The following is a 21324-nucleotide window of genomic DNA, read 5'->3' on the forward strand; positions in this document are numbered from 1 at the left end:
CTGAATGTCCTTGAGTGGCCCAGCCAGAACCCAGACTTCAACCCCATCGAACATCTCTGAAGAGACCTGAAAATAGCTGTGCAGCGACTCTCCCCATCCAACCTGACAGAGTTTGAGAGGCTCTGTGGAGAAGAATGGAGAAACTCCCCAAATACATGTGTGCCAAGCTTGTAGCGAAAAATAAACACATTTGTGAAGCTGTAAAGTATCGTGATTATGACGCTTGTGACATACAGCTCAAATTAAGAAATATAGACTAAAAACCTAATTATTTAATTGCCAGGGAGGTGTATAAGACCCGATTTGATGAAGAGGGCCGTATGGTCTGGAGACATCATTCTGCCTATCCCAATCAATCCTGGAGAGAAGGTGGATGTAAGTTAAAACACACAAACACACACAATGGGATTATTTACTCATTGCAGTGACTTCTGACAGATGGGGAGGTTAAGGTGACCATTGATGTTGGTCGTCAGGGAGGATGATCAGAACTGGGCCACAGTGGAGTCTGCCAAGGACGTGAGTACACACACACACGATTACAAGCTTCCTATGAAATCAATAATTGTGATTGACGCTGAATGTGACTTCTGACCTGTAGATAGCCCAGATGATGAGTGCAGCGGGTAACGAGCACCTACTGACCATTCTACTATACCCTGATGCTGGACACCTCATTGAGCTGCCCTGCACACCCCACTTCAGAGCCACTTCAGAGCCAGCAACTTCATAGTGCCTCAAACACGACAGAAAGGTACTGTACACACACAAAGCTCACACCTATAGTATACACACTGGAACCAAGATATGTATAGCCAATTCTTTACTCGCAAAGTAACAAATTATTGTGTGTGTTGCAGTGATCATGTTGTGTGGGGAGGGTACCCAAAGTAGCACGCCAATGCTCAAGAAGACTCCCGGGAAAAGAGCCTTGGCTTTCTACGGCAACACCTGTACCCCAGCCATGACTCTGTCGCTAAGGCCAAGCTGTGATGTCACGCCCGAGAAGCCTCCAGGACCTAGTATGAACTAGTCTCTCATTCACTGTACTGTCTGAGTTTCAACCTGCCAATAGTGTTAACACCTGTGCCTGTAACCTAACTGCCATAGTACACAGATGACTGATTCCATTTTTTGATTCATGAGGAAATATTAGGAAATGTATTGTCTATGATGTTTATAATGTAGACATCATAGATAAATCAGAGGAAGGATATGAGCAATATCTGTTGCTATTGAGAGCATGAGAGCGATTTGCTATGTTTCTTGCAGTTCTTCAAAATACCACACGAGGGTAACGTATGCACGTAGTATGTAGTGGTGGTCAATGGATGAGTCCTGGGGCTGTATTCCAAACGTCTCAGAGTAGGAGTGTTGATCGAGTATAAGGAACCCCCTGTACATTTAACCTATTTCATTATGATCTGAAATCCAGAACTGATCCTAGATCAGCACTCCTGCTCTGAGATGTTTCATACATAGGTTGCAGTCTAAACCAGGGTTTCCAAAACTCGGCCCTAGCCCCCCGTGCATGTTTTGGTTTTTGACCTAGCACTACACAGCTGATTCAAATAACCAATTCATCATCAAACTTAGATTATTTGAATCAGCTGTGTAGTACTAGGGTAAAAACCAAAACGTGCACCCAGGTGGGGCCCCACGACCGAGTTTGAGAAATCCTGGTCTACATTTTTAAATAAACCCCATTGAACTTGTTGGATAGAGTGTTTAGGAAACTAATAAACATGTCTTGATTTTACAGTTCAAAATCCAGGCAAATTAATTCAGCACTGAGGACGGAATCATCTTTAACTCACAGCCTGTGTGCACACACACACACACACACACACACTGAGAAGGGAATAATCTTTAACTTTCAGTGTTTAGGGAGATGCTATGTCTATTTACCTAGGGGTAACTATGGGCACCTGCCTCTTTGCCATTTGTCATAACTGTGTCCATTGTCCAACTCAATGACAGGCATGTCCAGGGTTTAACCCAATAGGGGATTGAATCTGGCAGAATATGATTTTTCACCCATCACCCATCTGTGCCCACCTGCTAAATAAGCAGTCCACTACAAACACAGAAAATGGCCCCTGTGTGTGTCCCTCTGTCCGCCAGAGACGGATAATGTGGAGTTCTATGCTTGACGTGGTAAAGTACCCACCCAATTAGCACAGTGGATCTGGGAGTCAGACTCGGCCGATGTCATGTGGCCCGAGTCTGAGCCGCTTTCGGCAGTATTACTTATGGTTTGGATGCAGGGATTGAGCTCGGGCCGATTCCGGTGAGAGTTATCTAGCCCAAATGTATTATTTGGGACTCGGCCCGATTGGGGCTACTCTGGCAGATGATCACACACGCTGCTTTATATAATTAACATGTCATTATTTATTTTCCCATATTTTCCTCACTGTTTCTGTGATCAAAAAATACAATTAACATTTAAATGAAAATATTTAAGAATCCTGTGTAATATTTCAGTATTTTGATACTTTGTGCAAGGCAATTGATAAGCATAATTTTTTTTGTGGATGAGCCTCCCGAGTGGCGCAGCGGTCTAACTGCGCTGCTACAGATGCTGGTTCGGCTAGCCGGGATGTCCTTGTCCCATCGCATGTAGTGACTCCCAAGGGGGTGCGCTGCATAACCTGCCAGGAGGGTTGAGACTCGGGAGCGCGTGGGATGCACAGTTGGGGGCTCGCCACGACTTCCTAGAACAGAGTTACAGAGACCACTCGTTCACACACACACAAGAGACACTCACGTACACAACTGCTTCAGGACTTGCTGACAACAACCCGAGGGATAATCATCAATGTTTCATACTCGAAAATGTTGATATTGCACATCGCATCACTTTTGAGTAAGTATTGTTTTTACACGGAACTGTTACGTTTTATAGAGTGAATTTCCTACTGCGCAGGTAGCTAGCGAAAGTATTTTCAATTCATTTGAGGAGTTGCCTAAAGCCAAGTATTGTCTTAAGAGGAAAAGTAAAACGTGAAGAGATCCAATAGAGGAGTTTAATTCCAGTGTTACTTTTCACTCTCACCTATCCAGGACCATGGGGACATTTAATGAGGAACATCTGTAAGCCATTATTTAAACATCTCAAATGTGTCCAAGAGTTTATACATATCAGATGTCTCAATCCACTATGCTTGTTTAAAGATGTTTTGTGCACATTATTTTCAACTAGCTATCGTTTACAGAAGCTATTTTGTACAGTCAATAACTGTCGATGTTGTTCTCGAACATAGCAGCCTGTTTTCATAAACAGTCACCCCACAGGGATCGATAGGAAAGCGAATCCATGTGATTTCAATGAAATTAACCGAAGAGAGGCATATCTTGTGACCGTTATGTTTTTATACCCAGTGATGAAATAGACGAAAGGGAAACTGTGATAACAATGCAGAGACACGTCTCTTACGTCTAAAATAGAAACATTTGCACAGGTTTTTAACTGTGGGATAGTTGAGTTATATAGCATAATAGTTGCATGGAGAGTTATACTCCAGACATGTTTTGCTCGTCCATGCGGCATCATCAGCAACTCTCACGGCTGTTTCTGTCGCTCAGCCCTCGGGTGGCGCTCCTTTGCCCAGCTGCCGGAGTTTGGGGATGTGTGCACTGAGGGGAGCTGCTACCCCGCCACCGGGGACCTTCTGATCGGCCGTGCGCACAAGCTCACCGCCTCCTCCACCTGCGGCATTGAGAAGCCTGAGCGCTTTTGCATCGTTGGTCACTTGGAGGTAAGACACCTCACACCTGGGGCACAGATACTGTAGGTGCACTACACCTAGACAGGGCCGGCAGTGGGCATAAGCGGCCGCTAGGGGCCGACATAAGCGGTTGCTCTCAACTGAGTTTGAAAAGTAGAATACATAAGGTGTAATTTCGAAATTTGGTTGTGCATCAGCAGTTTCCCTTATTGACTTAAGACATTTCAGTTTTTAATTTTTAATTTATTTGTGTAAAAATGTATAAAAACATAATTCCACTTTGAAATGATTGGATACTGTGTTTAGGCCAGTGACACAACATCTAAATGTAATCCAAATAAAATAAAAACGTTATACTTTCATCATGGTTCCCCCCAAATCATGCATGAAGGGTTGTGCCCAGGGGCCCTGAACTTCCCCCATTGATTATGATATCTCACGGATATCATATTAACATGACAAAATGTGTAGAATTTCTAGAAATTAGCTTAAAAACTGCTAAAATGTCTAAAATGTAAGTCCCAGGGGTTCGGATAGGGAAATTACACCTGTAGGTAATGGGATACAATATGGCCATTACATTTGCAGCTAATAGGGCTGGGCCACATATGATCGATACACTCACTGGTCCTCTGTAGTTCCGTTGGTAGAGCATGGCACTTGCAACGCAAAGATGGTGGGTTTGATTCCCTGGATGGGACCACCCATAAGTAAAACGTGTGCACGCATGACTGTAAGTCTGCTAAATGATGACTATTATTATATTACACCTGACCAGCAGGTATATGATTTAACACTTCATTGTGTTTCCAAAAATTGTGTTGTAACGTAATAGTGTAGTACAGTACAGTGTAATATTTGAGTGTACGAAAGAGACTCTATGGTATTGTGTGGGAGTCTTGGCATTTCCCTCCACAATAAGCATTGTGTGCCACACAATCACCGCCCTGTGTGCTTATCATGGGGGAGGGGAGAGTGCATGATCAGGGGTATCCCGTTATTCCAGAATCCCCTCGGGGGTGAACGCCTACAGAATGTGTCCATGTGAAGGGGGTGTTATCTACCAATGGGCTGTGGGACGATTAACGAAACATTGGAACATTCTAGGATGAGTCATCGTAATGAGGAGGAGAACGGGGGATGAGGAAAAGAGCCTGAGGGTCTAGTGCAGAGAATTCTGGGAGCAGACTTTGCCTAACGGGGAGTGGAAGCTGGACCACTTAGCAGTTACAAGTGGTCACATTTCAACGCAGTTAAAACATGTGTGTGCAGATAGATTGGAAAGCAACTGCTTGGATTAAATTAGAAGGTTGTGAAAGTCACACTGTGAGGTTGTGAAATCCTCACTCACACACTTGTTAGGAAGATACAGTGCAGAGAGTAGGGTGTGTGTGTGTGTGTGTGTGTGTGTGTGTGTGTGTGTGTGTGTGTGTGTGTGTGTGTGTGTGTGTGTGTGTGTGTGTGTGTGTGTGTGTGTGTGGAAGACAATCCAGAATCTGTGTGTGTATGCCAAACCATCTGATGACAGACTGAGTGGTAGCGCTATAATTAGGTGAATGATCATGTTTTTCACAGTACTGAGACACTCTCTCTCTCCTCCCTCGCTCTCTGTAGGAGGAGAAGAAGTGTTTTGTGTGTGACTCCAGGGAGAAGTATGATGAGAGGATGAACCACACCACCAGCCACAGCATCGAAAACTTGGTCACCACCTTTGCCCCCAACCGCCTCAAGACCTGGTGGCAGTCTGAGAATGGTGAGAATATGTGTGTGTGTGTGGGTGGGTGTTTGTGTGCATGTTTTTGGTTTTACTAGTAAAATAAGTAACATTCAGACAAGTGGGGACATTTCGCCGGTCCCCACAAGGAAAAAGGCTATTTTAGTGTTAGGGTTTAGGTTTAGGGTTTATGGTTACATTATGGACATCACATGTTGAATGCGGAATGAGGGCGGAACGAGGAAGAGCTCGGTTTGTTGTTTTGAAAGTCTCTGAAAAAGAATTCTATTGAAAAAGTTTGGTTACTAGCTACCTTTTAAATTTGGATCCCGCGGCGCGGTTAGCCTCGGTTGCTGGTACCACTATATCTGTCCAGGGATCCTGCCAACCGAAAGTTTGAAGAGCTGCTTGGCGTAGCAAGGTTTCCAGCCCTTTTGGCTGGGACTATGGATTGTCCCGGGATTGTGGCTGTCTAAATCCCTGCTGTTTGTTGCTGTTTAAATCTGCCCTGTGACCTGCCCTGTCTGGAACTGTGTGGAGTACCAGCGTTAGCCTACATTGCTACCATGGCGTCCAAAGCCAAATGTGGAAGTAATGGAGAGGACAGTGTTTCTCTATCACAGGTCAATGATCTTTTAAATGAACAAAAATGATTTTACAAGCAGTTGTTACAACAACAGGAAAATAGCTTCAAGAGTTTTGTCCAGATACTGATGGACTCAACTAACGAAAGAATGGCCGATCTGACGGGGGGAGGTTCAGAACTGTAAGAACAGTTTGCAGTTCTCCCAGGGAGATGTGTATGTCCTGAAAGAGACTTGCAGCAACAAATTGTAAGTCCTCTCGAGATGACATCAGCAAGAATCCTTATTAGCAATGACTGGTAAAACAGATCCAGGGGGACAATCCAGGAGGAACACCATCGTTGTGGATGGCATACCAGAGTCTTCACATGAGAACTGGGCCGAGTCTGAGGAGAAAGTATGGAAAATGATCACTGAAAAGCCTGCCGATGGATCATACGAAGATTGAGGTGGAGCGCGCCCACAGGTCTGGAAAACATGTAACCAGCCCAGGTGACAGACCCAGGCCGATAGTGGTCAAGCTCCTGAGGTTTGAGGACAAGATTGCTGTTCTGGAGAGAGCCAAGAACTTGAGAGGAACCAACATCTTCCTCAAAGAGGACTTCTCTGAAGCTGTGCGCCAGAGGCGGGAAAAGAACTGATCCCAGCTATGAAAGCTGCCAGTGAGCATGGGAACATTGCTTACATCTGCTACAACAGGCTCATTGTCCACCCTCCCTCCCAAAAGCTTGGGAGAAATGAGAGAGCCAAGCCTCAGTGCCCGTAGCTTCAGCCCAACATCACACACACGTATATACAGTGTATATTTTTTTCTCAGATAAGCTATCAAGGAAATGGCTAAGAATAGCCAATATTAATATACACCGAGTTTACAAAACATTAGGTTGCACCACGTTTTGGCCTCAGAACAGCTTTAATTCGTTGGGGCATGGACTCTACAAGTTGTTGAAAGCGTTCCACAGGGATGCTGGCCCATTTTGACTCCAATGCTTCACAAAGTTGTATCAAGTTGGCTGGATGTCCTTTGGGTGGGGGACCATTCTTGACACACAGGAAACTGTTGAGCTTGAAAAACCCAGCAGCGCTGCAGTTCTTGACACATTCAAACCGGTGCGCCTGGCACCTACTATCATACCTCATTCAAGGTACTTAAATCTTTTGTCTTGCCCATTCACCCTCTGAATGGCATACATACACAATCCGCGTCTCAATTGTCTCAAGGCTTTAAAATCTTTCTTTAACCTGTCTCCTACCCTTCATCTACACTGATTGAAGTGGATTTAAGTGACATCAATAAGGGATCATAGCCTTCACCTGGATTCACTCAGTAACTTGCTAACATCGGATAACATTCATATACTGGCCATCTCTGAAACTCACTTAGCTAATTCCTTAGATGATACAGCAGTAGCAATGTATGCATATACTGTAATTACGGAAAAGACGTGAATGCCAATGGGGGAGGTGTTGCTGTGTACTTTATGTTCAGAGCCATATTCCGGTAAAGCTTAGAGAAGATCTCTTGTCAAATGTTGTTGAAGTGTTGTGTTTGCATGTTCACCTGGCTCATCTAAAGCCTCTTCTTTTGGGGTGCTGCTATAGGCCACCAAGTGCTAAGAGTCAGTATTTGGATAATATGGGTGCAATGCTTTATAATGTGTGGGAGAGGTCTATTTTCTGGGTGACCAGAACATTGACTGGTTAGCAACTAGCTGTCCGCTCAAGAGGAAGCTTCTAACTGTGACTAGCCTGTAGCATGACCCAGGTTATCGCTCAACCAAATAGAGTGCATACCAATTGTTTCGGACAAAGCAATATCCGTTTCCATTGGCTGTAGTCACCATAACATTGTGGCAATAACAAGGAAAACCAAAGTGCCAAAGTTGGTTCTAAAGTAATTAATAAAAGATCATACAAAATGGTTGACATACTGTAAATTGAGAAATGTTGTGACTAAACTTAACAAAAAGAAGAAGAAATTATATCACCATAAAACACAATGGGAAAAGACTTTGGAGTACCTTAAATGATATCATGCACAGAAAACCCAATACATATCCATCGTTCATTGAAGTTGATGGGCCATTTATAACAAAACCTTTTGATATTGGCAATCATTTCAATAACTATTTCACTAGTAAAGTGGAAAAACTCAGAAGTGAAATGACAACAATGAAGAGTGAACCATCATATTCTTGTATAAATAAAATCTAATAATGAAAGAGAAGGATTGCTTTTTTTGAATTTGGTCAAGTTAGTGTGGGAGAGGTGGGAAAACTATTGTTATCCATCAATAATGATAAGCCACCAGGTATAGACAACCTAGACGGGAAACTATTGAGAATGGTAGCAGACTATGGGTGCGTTCGTTAATTCACTCTGGCTATCTACTCCGATTTCAGAGCAGAGCTCAGAATAACTGATACATTTACAAACGCTCAACACCCGTTGAATATGGCCGGTGTCAGTAAACATCTGCAAAAAAGCTTAGTTAAATTGTTGCCAGTAGCACAGTTACAGTCACCAACGCTCTGGATAACATGAAAACAGCCTAACCAGCTCTGCTAGGGCGAGTAAAATGGTCAGAGTGAGGTGTTCTCTCATTTGTGTTTGGAAGTAGCTAGCAAGCTAGCCAACGTTAGCCAGTTAGCTTAGGTGCTTGACTGCCGTTGTGAGGTCAGAACGCTCGGATCAACCCTACTCCTCGGCCAGAGTGTCCAGTATGTTCTCTGAACACTCCGAGAGCGAAACGCTCTGAACTTCCGAACGGACAATCTGACAACACTCTGAATTTACGAACGCCCAGAGCGCACTCTGTGCTTTGGCGCTCCAGATTGAATTTACAAACAAACCCTATACTGCCACCCCTATTTGCTATATCTTTAACCAAAGACTAAAGGGAGTGTGTGTGTCCACAGGCGTGGAAGGAAGTTAAAGTAATTCCACTGCCTAAAAATAGTAAAGGCACCTTTGCTGGCTCTAACAGCCGCCCAATCAGTTTGCTGCCTGTTCTTAGTAAACTGATGGAGAGGATTGTGTTTGACCAAATACAATGCTATTTTTCAGCATGCATATAGAGAAGGGCACTCAACTTGTACAGCCCTGACTCAGAGGACAGATGATTGGATCAAATAAATGGATAATAAGATGATAGTTGGAACTGTGTTGTTAGATTTCAGTGCAGCCTTTGATGTTATTGATCATAAAAAGTTATTGAAAAAACACCACCTGCCTTCACATGGTTGGAGAGTTATTTATCCAATAGATCCCAGAGAGTGTTCTTCGATAGAATCTTCTCTAACATCAGATATGTACAGCGCAGTGTCCCTCAGGGCAGTTGCCTTGGGCCGTTACTCTTCTCTATTTTAACAAAGGATTTGCCACAGGTCTTACACAAAGCTAGAATGACTAAGTATACGGATGATTCCACACTTTACATGACAGCACCCAAAGCCAGTGAGCTCACTGAAATTCTAAATAAGGAGTTACAGTCAGTATCAGAACGGGTGATTAGTAATAAACGGGTCTTAAATACATCTAACACGAAAGCATTGTATTTGGTTCAAAACATTCTCTAAGACCTAAACCTCAACTGGAGTTGTACGTAAAGGGTGTGTGGCTGTAGAGGCAAGTCGAGGAAGCTAAACTCCTAGGTATAACAGTGGATGGTAATTTATCAGGGTCAAGTCATATTGTCAAAGTTGTTGTGAAGATGGGGAGGGGTATATCTGTTATGAAAAGATGTTCTGCATTTTTTGACACAAATCAACTGTACTAGTTGTTCAGGCTCTGGTCTTGTCCCAAAGAAAGACCTAACAAAGCTGCAGCTGGCTCAAAACAAAGCAGCACGCCTTGCCCTTAACTGCACATACAGAACTAACATCAACAACATGCATGGCAGTCTTTCCTGGTTCCGGGTTGACGAGAGATTGACTGCTTCTCTTATGTTTTATAAGAAATATTACCGTGACGAATATTCCAGATTGTCGGCATAATCAAACCCCCATACGTACCCCACAAGACATGCCACCACGGGTCTCGTCACAGTCCCCAAGTCCAAAAACAAATGGACGGCAAACGCACGGTTTTATACAGAGCCGTGATCTCATGGAGCTCCCTTCCGTCTCCAATTACTCAGGCAAACATCAAAATGATCTTTCAAAAGTGGATTAAACAACAACTCATGGAACTGCGGGTACGGTGAGGGGACAAACACACAACCACATAGACACACTCTAATGCACACACACTTTTTGAGTTGTGTTGTTTCTATTATTTCTTTGTTGTATTGATTGCATATCGTTGTATTTTACATTTGTGTTACTGTCCTTGTCTATCAGTGTATCAGTGTTTTGTTACTTGTCGTGTTTTTTTGTGGATCCCAGGAAGAGTAACTGCTGCTTCTGCAACAGCTAATAGGAATCCAAATAAACAAATAGGGCTAGGGTTAGGTTTAGGGTTATGGAAAATAGGATTTGGAATGGGAATCAATTGTTTGGTCCCCACAAGGATAGTAATACAAACATGTGTGCACGTGTGTGTGTGTGTGTGTCATGGTGAGGTCCAGCTGTGAGAGAATGGTCAGTGTGTGCTAAATGTGTTCTCATGGGAACAGGGGGGCGGTACGGTGAGTAGAGCAGATCACAGAGCAACACAGCTCAGCCAATCAGAGCAGGCTTCAGGGCAGAGGATATACAGGTATGCTCACGTGAACAGGTGTTAGACACAGCTGTAAATCAACACTGCCGACGCCACATGACCGCATTGTTCCCTGTAATACACACTCCCTCGCACACATACTTGCAACTGGGCAACATAATAAGAGACTGAGGTATTCTTGTCTGAGAGCATGGGAACTGGACTGGATTTCCCGAATAAACACACACACACACACACACACACACACACACACACACACACACACACACACACACACACACACACACACACACACACACACACACACAGTCGTGACACTAACACAGACTCACATAGCCCATGCACGCACGAACATACACACACGCAGTGGGTTTGTTTATTCATTGCTGAGTCTTCTGACAGATGGGGAGGATAAAGTGTCCATTGTTGTTAAGTCATGGAAGGGGCCACAGCCAGATGCCCAGATGGTCTGGGAATACCAGGAAGGACGAAACATGGAAAAGCAGGGGTTCCTTTTCCCGGTGCATTAGTCCCTATGAGATCCCACTACGCACCTGTTACCACGGCAGCGGATCAATTCGTCACATGGGTGTGGCAGAAAGACCAATTGACATGGTCAAATTGACACAGCTAATCAGCCCAACTCCTGTGTGTGTGTGTGTGTGTGTGTTTGTGTGTGTGTGTTAGCAGAGATTTTGGCAGACTCACTAGTGTGTTTTTATGGGTCTGTAACTCCTAACTCCTGACTTAAAACAGGATATGTCTGTCATGGGATGTCTTTCTCAGTGTGTGTGTGTTGTGTGTTTGTGTCCCTGTGCTGCAGGTGTGGAGAATGTGACCATTCAACTGAACCTGGAAGCTGAGTTCCACTTCACACATCTCATCATGACCTTTAAGGTGACCACACACACACGCGCACACACACGCGCACACACACGCGCACACACACACACACACACACACACACACACACACACACACACACACACACACACACACACACACACACACACACACACACACACACACACACACACACACACACACACACACACACACACACACACACGTGTTTAAGGTATGTGGAAAATCGCCCTACTCTCTTGAGATGGATGGGAGAGAGGGCCCTTGTAAAACACTATACTCTGTACTGCTGGCTTCAGTGTATTGAGTCTATCCAGCTTCCTTTACAGCCCTCCATGTATCTCTGTTTCTGTCTCTGATCTGGTCTGGACTCTCCTCTCTCATTCATTCTTGTTCTCATTCGCTCTTTTTCTTTCTTTCTGTGTTATAATATTAGGACCCAGAGTTATCCCTGGTCGGGTCACGTGGTCAAGTAACTAGTCCTTTATATTTGTTGTATTTCTGTCTTTACAAATTAGAATGATCTCTTTGATTGATAGACGTTCCGTCCGGCTACCATGGTGATCGAGCGTTCCATGGATTTTGGGAAGAAGTGGCAGGTGTACCGTTACTATAGCTATAACTGTGAGTCCGCCTTCCCTGGGATATCCGTGGGACCCATGGTCAAAGTGGACGACATCATCTGTGACTCTCGCTACTCTGACATAGAGCCGTCCGCAGAGGGAGAGGTATGCATCTGTGTGGCCTTTGAGCTTTTGCAAGGGGTGGGGGTAGAAGCTGTGGCTCCAGAATGATTCAGAGTTAGTCTCTCATTGAATTATAACCCAGTAAACTTTTATTTTTACAATCCTTCTCTTCATCCCTCTCTCCCCCTCTCGATCAGGTGATATTCAGGGTGCTGGACCCAGCGTTTGAGATTGAAGACCCTTACAGTCCCAGGATACAGAGTAAGTAACTACAGTACAACACCAGGCCAGAAGTGGGAAATCTCATTAGCTACATATGATCCAGTTAGTACTGCAACAAATCATTTTCTCAGTGTAATAACCGAAGTCTGAGTAGTGGCGGTAGTCAAGGCAACACAGCAGGGCAGGGGTTAGAGGTCAGGTTATCCTGACACCTCTTATGGAATTTCACATGTAGAAGCTACACACACACACACACACACACACACACACACACACACACACACACACACACACACACACACACACACACACACACACACACACACACACTTACACACTTACACAGAGGGCCCCTCATGTTACGTATGTGGTGAATGTGTGTGTAGGGTGTAGGGAGCCTTTCGAAGGAGGATCCCACGTCTTTAGGGTCAGAGGTCGTAGAGATGAGCTTGGAGAAGATCCAGAACCTAATATAAAGGCACAGTAACCTACAGAAACATTCCTATAACGTACCACTGCTGTTTTAGATGGGCCGTTGCATTAGGACTGGCAAGTGTGCCTTTATCCTGATTGTGTGTGTGTGTGTGTATGTGTCTCCATATGTGTGTGTAGACATGCTGAAGATCACTAACCTGCGTGTCCAGTTCACTAAGCTCCACACACTGGGTGACAACCTGCTGGACTCCAGAGACGAGGTCACGGAGAAATACTACTACGCCCTCTTCGACATGGTCGTCCGCGGCAACTGCTTCTGCTACGGACATGCCTCCAAATGCGCCCCTGTCGATGGGATACACGTAGGCACAGAGGGCATGGTGAGTGAAACACACACGCAGACACACACACACACACACGATACAACATACACACACACGACATGCACACATTCTCCTAATAGGTTGTGTGACCGTTAAGAGGGAGATGACTCGAGTAGGTGCTTTTCTCTTGTCTTTGGGACTAGCAACTCTAACACTAGTGTTTCTTTCTCTCTCGATCTCGCTCTTTCTGTGCGTGTGTGTGTGCATGCATGCGTGCGTGTGTGTATCCAGGTCCATGGTCACTGTATGTGTAACCACAACACAGAGGGTCTGAACTGTGAGCACTGTAAGGACTTCTACAACGACCTGCCCTGGAGGCCTGCAGAGGGACGCAACACCAATGCCTGCAAGAGTGAGACACACACACACACACACACACACACACACACACACACACACACACACACACACACACACACACACACACACACACACACACACACACACTGATCACACTGTACCAGATATATACAGAGTCTGGATCATTCTGTTCCAGATATGTCAAAAATATTCAACAGGGGGAATCTCCCTCATTCCGTCCTGTTGGTCGTGTCTTTTGAAGTGCGAAATACGTTTAAACAAAATATTCTCTCTATTTCTCTCTCTCTCTCTCTCTGCCCCCATCTCCCTTCACCATCTCCCTCTGTCTCTCTCTCCTTCTCCCAGTGTGCGAGTGTAACTACCACTCCAGGTCATGTCACTTTGACATGGCTGTGTATCTGTCTACGGGGAACGTGAGTGGAGGAGTATGTGATGAGTGTCAACATAACACCATGGGGCGTCAGTGTGAGCAGTGCAGACCCTTCTACTACCAGCACCCCGAAAGACACCTGAGAGACCCCAACATCTGTGAACGTACGTCACCGTCTGTCTGTGACCTATGACAAGGGCCAGGAGTTTGCTGGCCTCACCTATGACCTCTGACCTATCAAGTTTAAACTCTCAACTCTCCCTTTGATCTCTGTCTCTGAACTTAACACTGTTGGAGTCTCTGTTCTCTTCTTTTTCTCTCCTTCGTCTCTCCCTCTCCAATACCCTCCCCAAACTCTTTCTGTTTCTTTGTCTGTCTCCTTCAACTGCCTCATCACTCTCCCTCCTACCCTCCCTGTCCCCTCACATTCCTTCCTGTCTTTTTCTCTCACTCACCTCCCTCCCTCTCCCTCTGTCTGTAGCGTGTAGCTGTGACCCGACGGGCTCCCTGCAGGGTGGTGTGTGTGACGGCAGGACAGACGTGTCTGCTGGTCTAATAGCAGGACAGTGTCGCTGTAAGACCAGTGTGGAGGGAGAGCGCTGCGACCACTGTAGACAGGGACACTACGGCCTGGGACAGGGACCAAACGGCTGCCTGCGTGAGTCTAATACACACACACACACACACACACACACACACACACACACACACACACACCTATATTTTTGTCTCTCATTGTTTATTTGATGTGTGTGTGTGTTTTTGGCAGAGTGTACCTGTAATCCCCTGGGCACACTGCCTGGAGGAAGCCCATGTGACATGGACACAGGAAACTGCTTCTGCAAACGCCTTGTCACCGCCAGGAACTGTGACCGGTGTCTGGTGAGGGACTTACCGACCACATCACTGTGTGTCTGCAGTGTGTGTGTGTGTGTGTGTGTGTTTATTTATGACTCTATTATTTTGTTCCTGCAGCCGCAACACTGGGGCCTGAGTAATGACATGGACGGCTGCAGACCATGTGACTGCGACCAGGGCGGAGCCGTCAACAATGAGTATGTTTCAACCAATCACACCATGTCTCTACTCACATGATCCAATCACAGCACAACTACTCTTCATAATTCCACCCCGCCCAAAAATGCATGGTTGCGGAAATGTAATTGTAGGTATTGGATATTCACTAACAATCAGTTATTCTCATTCTGTTGCTCTCCCTATTTATCTCTCTTCCTTCCCCTCTAGTTGTTCTCCGATATCAGGCCAGTGTCAGTGTCGAGAACACATGTATGGGAGGCGTTGTGACCAGGTGGAGTCAGGATTCTACTTCATCGCCCTGGACCACTACACCTATGAGGCTGAGGACGCCAAGCACGGCCCTGTGAGTGTGTGTGTGTGTGTTGACCTCTCGCTTTCAATCTCTCTGCCTTTGTCTTTCTAAATGTGTCATATCTCTCTCTCAGGGTGTGACGGTGGTTCCCAGGCCCTCTCCTCCGAACCGTAGTCCTACCTGGACAGGGGCGGGGTTTGTCAAGGTACCTGAGGGAGCCCACTTGGAGTTCCACATCAACAACCTACCTGACTCCATGGACTACGACATGCTGATCCGCTATGAACCACAGGTAAAACACACACACACACACACACACACACACACACACACACACACACACACACACACACACACACACACACACACACACATAACAAAACAATCAAGCACACACATACTCCCACGCGGTTTTCTCTACCGTCTGCAATGTGTGATATTGTGTGTCTGATGTGTGTGTTGCTGTAGTTGCCGGAGCAGTGGGAGCAGGTGGAGATCAGAGTGATACGTCCGTACTCAATGAGAGTGGAACAGCCAGCCAGTCCATGTGAAAACACGCTACAAGGAGGAGATCAGCAGTTAGTGTCTCTTCCTCCAGGATCCAGGTAGGTGCCCAAGTGACACACATCTCCTCCCTGGTCCCTACAATACACCCTTGCCTCCACCTTCATACACCATCTTTACACACACGCACGCATGCAAACAAACACACATACACACACCGGCACGCCGCCTCTACCGTTTCAACCGTGCTCTCCTCTGCGTGTGTGTTTCAGACATGTGCTGCTCCCGAGGCCTGTGTGTCTGGAGAAGGGGTGGAACTACACGGTGCGTCTCAGTCTGCCTCTCTACTCCTCTCTCAGTGACGTCCAAAGCCCCTACACGCTCATCGACTCCGTAAGTAACAGTCACAAACCACGCTCCATCTAGTCTGATGAACTGTAGTTTCCACTAACACACGAGTCATTATGGAAAACATCCCTACACTAGTCATGTTATAGTCAATGGAGTGTGGAATAACAGACTTGTACTATCTCTAAGACAAGCCCTCGGTCTTTATCTGTCTCTTCCTTACTCTCCTCCTCCCCTTCCCTCCCCTTCTCTCTCCCTCCCTCCCTCCTCCCCTCTCTCTCCCTCTAGTTGGTGTTGATTCCGCGGGTGCGTGAGCTACTGTTGTTTGAGGGTTCTCAGGGCGAGGGGGCGTGGGATACGTTCCAGAGGTACCGCTGTCTGGAGAGCAGCCAGAGCGTCATCAAGAGCCCCATGACGGACATCTGCAACAACTACATCTTCAGTGTGTCTGCCCTGCTACACCAGGGGGCTATGGGTAGGAAACGGGGCTGGGGGGGGGGCTGTGTGTGTAGGGTTCGATGGAGGGGCGGGATGGGACGGGGGGGTAGTCTGTATGTTTGTGTGTGTGTCTATGAGTGCATGTTTTCCGTGTGTCTGTCTCTGTTTATCATTAATAAACAATAATTTGCTTCCTGAAGCATTCCTAATACTCAAACAACAACAACAACAACTCCCATTTCTGCATTCCTCTCTCTCTCTCTCTCTCTCTCTCTCTCTCTCTCTCTCTCTCTCTCTCTCTCTCTCTCTCTCTCTCTCTCTCTCTCTCTCACACATCTTCCCTCCTCCCTCTTCTCCCCTCCCCTATCCTTCCCCCCTCTTTTACTCTCTCCCGTTCCCCCCTTTCTCCCTTCTGCTCTATAGCGTGCCAGTGTGACTCCCAGGGCTCTCTCAGTGCAGTGTGCGACCCCAGCGGCGGGCAGTGCCAGTGTCGGCCCAGCGTGGCAGGCAGGAACTGTGACCGCTGTGCCCCCGCCACCTTCCTGTTCAGCCCCTTAGGATGCAGACGTGAGTGACAGACAAGCATGGGGTCAGGGGTTAGAGGTTAAATGTCAGGGAGAGGGTTATTTTGAGACTGCGGTTGAAATTCCAACTTCAAAAGTGTGGTATTTTTTTATCCCTTTCCCACTCTCTTTTCCCCTCTTATCTTCCTCTTTGCTCCACCCCTCCTTCCCCTCTCCCTATTACGCCCTCCCTCCTCTCCCTCCTCTCTCCCCAGGCTGTGAGTGTAGTCCTACGGGCTCTGTGAACGCTTTCTGCCACGAGGCCACAGGTCAGTGTGAGTGTATTCCAGGTGCGTCAGGGCGTCAGTGTGCCCACTGCTTGCCAGGCTACTGGGGCTTCCCTCAATGCCAGCCCTGTCAGTGCAATGGCAACAGCGACTACTGCCACCCTCAGACTGGGGAGTGCCAGGGCTGCCACGCCTTCACCACCGGGCACATGTGTGAAAGGTACTGTGTGAAATTATACCATATACCATATTCAAATTATAGCCAGCTAATATACCACACACCAAACCACAGTGCAGGGCACAGCTACATATTTCACTGTCATGCTTCCTCTTATCAGTACCAAGCGTGTGTGTGTGTGAGTGTTTACCGTGCCTCTTATCATGTCTTACCCCGTGCCTACAGGTGTCTGGATGGTTACCATGGCGACCCAGTGTTGGGTTTGGGGGGTCACTGCCGCCCCTGCATGTGTCCCGACGGGCCGGGGAGCGGGCGCCAGTACGCAGACAGCTGCTACCAGACCGCCAACAACTACCAGCTGGTCTGTGTCTGCAGCCCTGGATACAGAGGTTAGACACACACATTGTACTACATACATTGTTCTCCCAGTCCTAGTACACATTTTCCCTGAAATGACAGAGCTAGCAGAATCCCCTCTGCTCCTGGTCATAATGGGCAGGTAGTAACTACAGGGACAGTGAGTATGTGAGAGATCCCACAGATACCTCTCTCACTGGAACAGGAGGCCAGTCCACTGCCTGTAACTGTTTACGACTGTTTACGATTGTTCTATGACTGTTTTATGAGTGTTTACAACCTGTGCCATGACTGCACTGTACTACTCACTGCAGCCAATGGACAGTTCTGCCTCCTTACAGATCTATAACTGTAGGTGTGTGCGTGTGTGTGTGTGTGTGTGTGTGTCTGTGTGTGTAAACAGTTCGGAATTCACCTTTCCTTCTCTTCCGTAGGAGCCAGGTGTGACGAGTGTGCCCCAGGTCACTATGGTAACCCCCAGGTGCCCAGCGGCCGCTGTCTGCCCTGCCAGTGTAACGACAACATCGACCAGCTGGACCCGGGGTCCTGCGACGCTCGCACAGGCGTCTGCCTCAAATGCCTGCACCATACCGAGGGCTATGGCTGCCAGCGCTGCAAGCTGGGTTACTACGGCAATGCCGCCAGCCAGAGCTGCAGGAGTGAGTACAGTTAGACAGTGTGTGTATATATGTAGTGTGTGTGTGTGTGTGTGTGTGTGTGTGTGTGTGTAACTGTCTTTCTCTCTCCACAGAGTGTATGTGTTATTCAGTGGGCACAACGTCGGAGACGTGTCCGTCCCCGGGGGAGTGTCACTGTGACCTGCAGACTGGCCAGTGTCCCTGCCGGACTAACGTGATTGGCCAGAACTGCGACAGCTGTGCCCCTGATACGTTCAACATTGGAAGCGGACAGGGCTGCCAGACCTGTGACTGTGACCCAACCCACTCTTTTGGGACGTCGTGCAACGAGGTGAGAGCCACAACTGTCCTCACCCTTACCCGTTCTGCCAGTCACATTCTGTTAAAGGTCCCCAGAGCACACACATCCCTGGGTCGCTCGTCTTTTCAGTTCGCTGCAGCTAGCGACTGGAACGAGCTGCAACAAACACTCAAACTGGACAGTTTTATCTCAATCTCTTCATTCAAAGACTCAATCATGGACACTCTTACTGACAGTTGTGCCTGCTTTGCGTGATGTATTGTTGTCTCTACCTTCTTGCCCTTTGTGCAGTTGTCTGCGCCCAATAATGTTTGTACCATGTTTTGTGCTGCTACCATGTTGTGTTGCTACCATGTTGTTGTCATGTTGTGTTGTCATGTGTTGCTGCCTTGCTATGTTGTTGTCTTAGGTCTCTCATTTTGTAGTGTTGTGTTGTTTCTCTTGTCGTGATGTGTGTTTCGTCCTATATTTATATGTGATTTATTTATATTTTTTTATCCCAGCCCCTGTCCCCGCAGGAGGTCTTTTGCCTTTTGGTAGGCAGTCATTGTAAATAAGAATTTGTTGTTAACTGACTTGCGTAGTTAAATGAAGGTTAAATAAAATCAAATACCCCATCCTTCCAAAACAACCCCCACACCCCATGTTGTCACCCAACCCATCTACACACAGCACACACACAATTGGCCAGTGTTACCTGGTGTTGATTTTCAATGTAACATTTTTACACTCAGTGGTGTAAAAGAACCCCAGTGTTGGTGTAAGTAACCAGAGTTGAACCAAAACCACACCCATCTTTATCATATTTCCCAGCATGCTCTATTGCAAGTAGATTTTTTAGAATTGTTCGTTTCAATATCTATGTTTTTGCATGTGAATTGATTAATTAATATTATGCCACACAAATATAAATAACATACATTTTCTAACCTAATCCAATCTGTTACTTGGATTTATTTGACCCGTTACTGAAAAGGGGTTCAGTTTAGATGCTTTAGCTCAGGGATCATCGACTACATTTAGCAACTGGATGGTTTTTTCTTAAGTGGATGGTCAGGGGGCCTGGAACATGAATACAAATAATTTGTAGACTGCAAATTGACCGCAATAATATTTGACTAAAACAGAAGAATTTCAAAGCTTGTTTACAGTTGTATACAATCACAAATATCTCTTTATTATGATTGTGAATATTTATGAACAGATTTCCAAAATAAAAATCCCTTTGAGCTGATTTACTGGTGTTTTTACAATATTTTATGTCCAACAATAAAAAAAAAATTAAAAAAATTAGATCAGAAAACTAGGTGGGCGAAACGTGGGCCGCCAGTTGGGAAACCCTGCTTTAGGTAGTCTCATATCTTAGTCTTCCCAACCCTGGCAGTTATTCTGAGTGCAGGTTACGGGTGAATACAAATTCCAAATGTTGGATATCCCCACTCTGGCTTGATTCCAATAGGAATTACACAACACTTTGCAAGCCAGCATAATGTGACTTGCAGGCCTGATGTGGCCTGTATACCATGAGTTTCAATACACTGCATTAACGTAAAACTTGTCTTGACCTGGGATCTTATCCTAGGTCAGCACTCCTACTCTGAAACTCTGTATACAATACAGGCCACTGTCCATTTGTACAGTGTGTAGCAAGAAGACCCTCCTCTAACCTGGAGATGGTACACTGAGTGCACAAAACATTATGCTCTTTTCATGACATAGGCTGACCAGGTGAATCCAGGTGAAAGCGATTATCCTTTATTGATGTCACTTGTTAAAACTTCTTCGGGATCGGTGTCCCTTCCACGGGACAGTTGAGCTAATGTCGGCTAATGCGATTAGCATGAGGTTGTAAGTAACAAGACAATTTCCCAGGACCTAGACATATCTGATATTGGCAGAAAACTTACATTCTTGTTAATCTAACTGCACTGTCCAATTTACAGTAGCTATTACAGTGAAAGAATACCATGCTATTGTTTAAGGAGAGTGCACCATTTTGAACATGAAAAGTTATTAATAATGGCACTTCCATCAGTGTAGATGAAAGGGAGGAGGTAGGTTAAAGAAGGATGTTTAAGCCATGAGACAATTAAGACGAAGTATTATGTATGTGTGCCATTCAGAGGGTGAATGGGCAAGACAAAATATTTAAGTGCCTTTGAACAGGGTGTGGTAGTATGTGCCAGGCGCACCGGTTTGTGCCAAGAACTGCAATGCTTCTGGGTTTTTCACACTCAACAGTTTCCCATGTGTATCAAGAATGGTCCACTACCCAAAGGACATCCAGCCAACTTGACACAACTCTGGGAAGCATTGGAGTCAACCTGGGCCAGCATCCCTGTGGAACGCTTTCAACACCTTGTAAAGTCCACGCCCGACAATTTGATGCTGTTCTGAGGGCAAAAGTGTGTGGGGGGGGGGGGGGGGCAACTCAAAATCAGGAAGGTGTTCTTAATGTTTTGTACACTCAG

General features: G+C 46.1%; 1 protein-coding gene across 1 annotated transcript in view; it reads left to right on the forward strand.

Annotated features, from left to right (window-relative positions):
* The first annotated feature begins 462 nt into the window (after window positions 1–462).
* LOC120049072 (laminin subunit beta-1-like) overlaps window positions 463–21324 on the forward strand; it is a 30115-nt gene continuing 9253 nt past the window's right edge. Inside the window, exons 1-24 of the mRNA XM_038995321.1 lie at window positions 463–519; window positions 602–626; window positions 861–1022; window positions 3589–3761; window positions 5346–5484; window positions 11512–11585; window positions 12092–12280; window positions 12436–12499; window positions 13073–13275; window positions 13510–13630; window positions 13945–14133; window positions 14451–14627; window positions 14739–14851; window positions 14945–15024; window positions 15215–15350; window positions 15433–15591; window positions 15768–15904; window positions 16076–16196; window positions 16440–16626; window positions 17013–17156; window positions 17368–17599; window positions 17783–17946; window positions 18349–18573; window positions 18666–18883. Coding sequence (XP_038851249.1) covers window positions 463–519; window positions 602–626; window positions 861–1022; window positions 3589–3761; window positions 5346–5484; window positions 11512–11585; window positions 12092–12280; window positions 12436–12499; window positions 13073–13275; window positions 13510–13630; window positions 13945–14133; window positions 14451–14627; window positions 14739–14851; window positions 14945–15024; window positions 15215–15350; window positions 15433–15591; window positions 15768–15904; window positions 16076–16196; window positions 16440–16626; window positions 17013–17156; window positions 17368–17599; window positions 17783–17946; window positions 18349–18573; window positions 18666–18883 — 3489 coding nt within the window. The remainder of the gene's footprint in view (window positions 520–601; window positions 627–860; window positions 1023–3588; window positions 3762–5345; window positions 5485–11511; window positions 11586–12091; window positions 12281–12435; window positions 12500–13072; window positions 13276–13509; window positions 13631–13944; window positions 14134–14450; window positions 14628–14738; window positions 14852–14944; window positions 15025–15214; window positions 15351–15432; window positions 15592–15767; window positions 15905–16075; window positions 16197–16439; window positions 16627–17012; window positions 17157–17367; window positions 17600–17782; window positions 17947–18348; window positions 18574–18665; window positions 18884–21324) is intronic.

The sequence above is a fragment of the Salvelinus namaycush genome, chromosome 6, assembly GCF_016432855.1.
Source record: "Salvelinus namaycush isolate Seneca chromosome 6, SaNama_1.0, whole genome shotgun sequence".
In the NCBI taxonomy this organism is placed as follows: domain Eukaryota; kingdom Metazoa; phylum Chordata; class Actinopteri; order Salmoniformes; family Salmonidae; genus Salvelinus; species Salvelinus namaycush.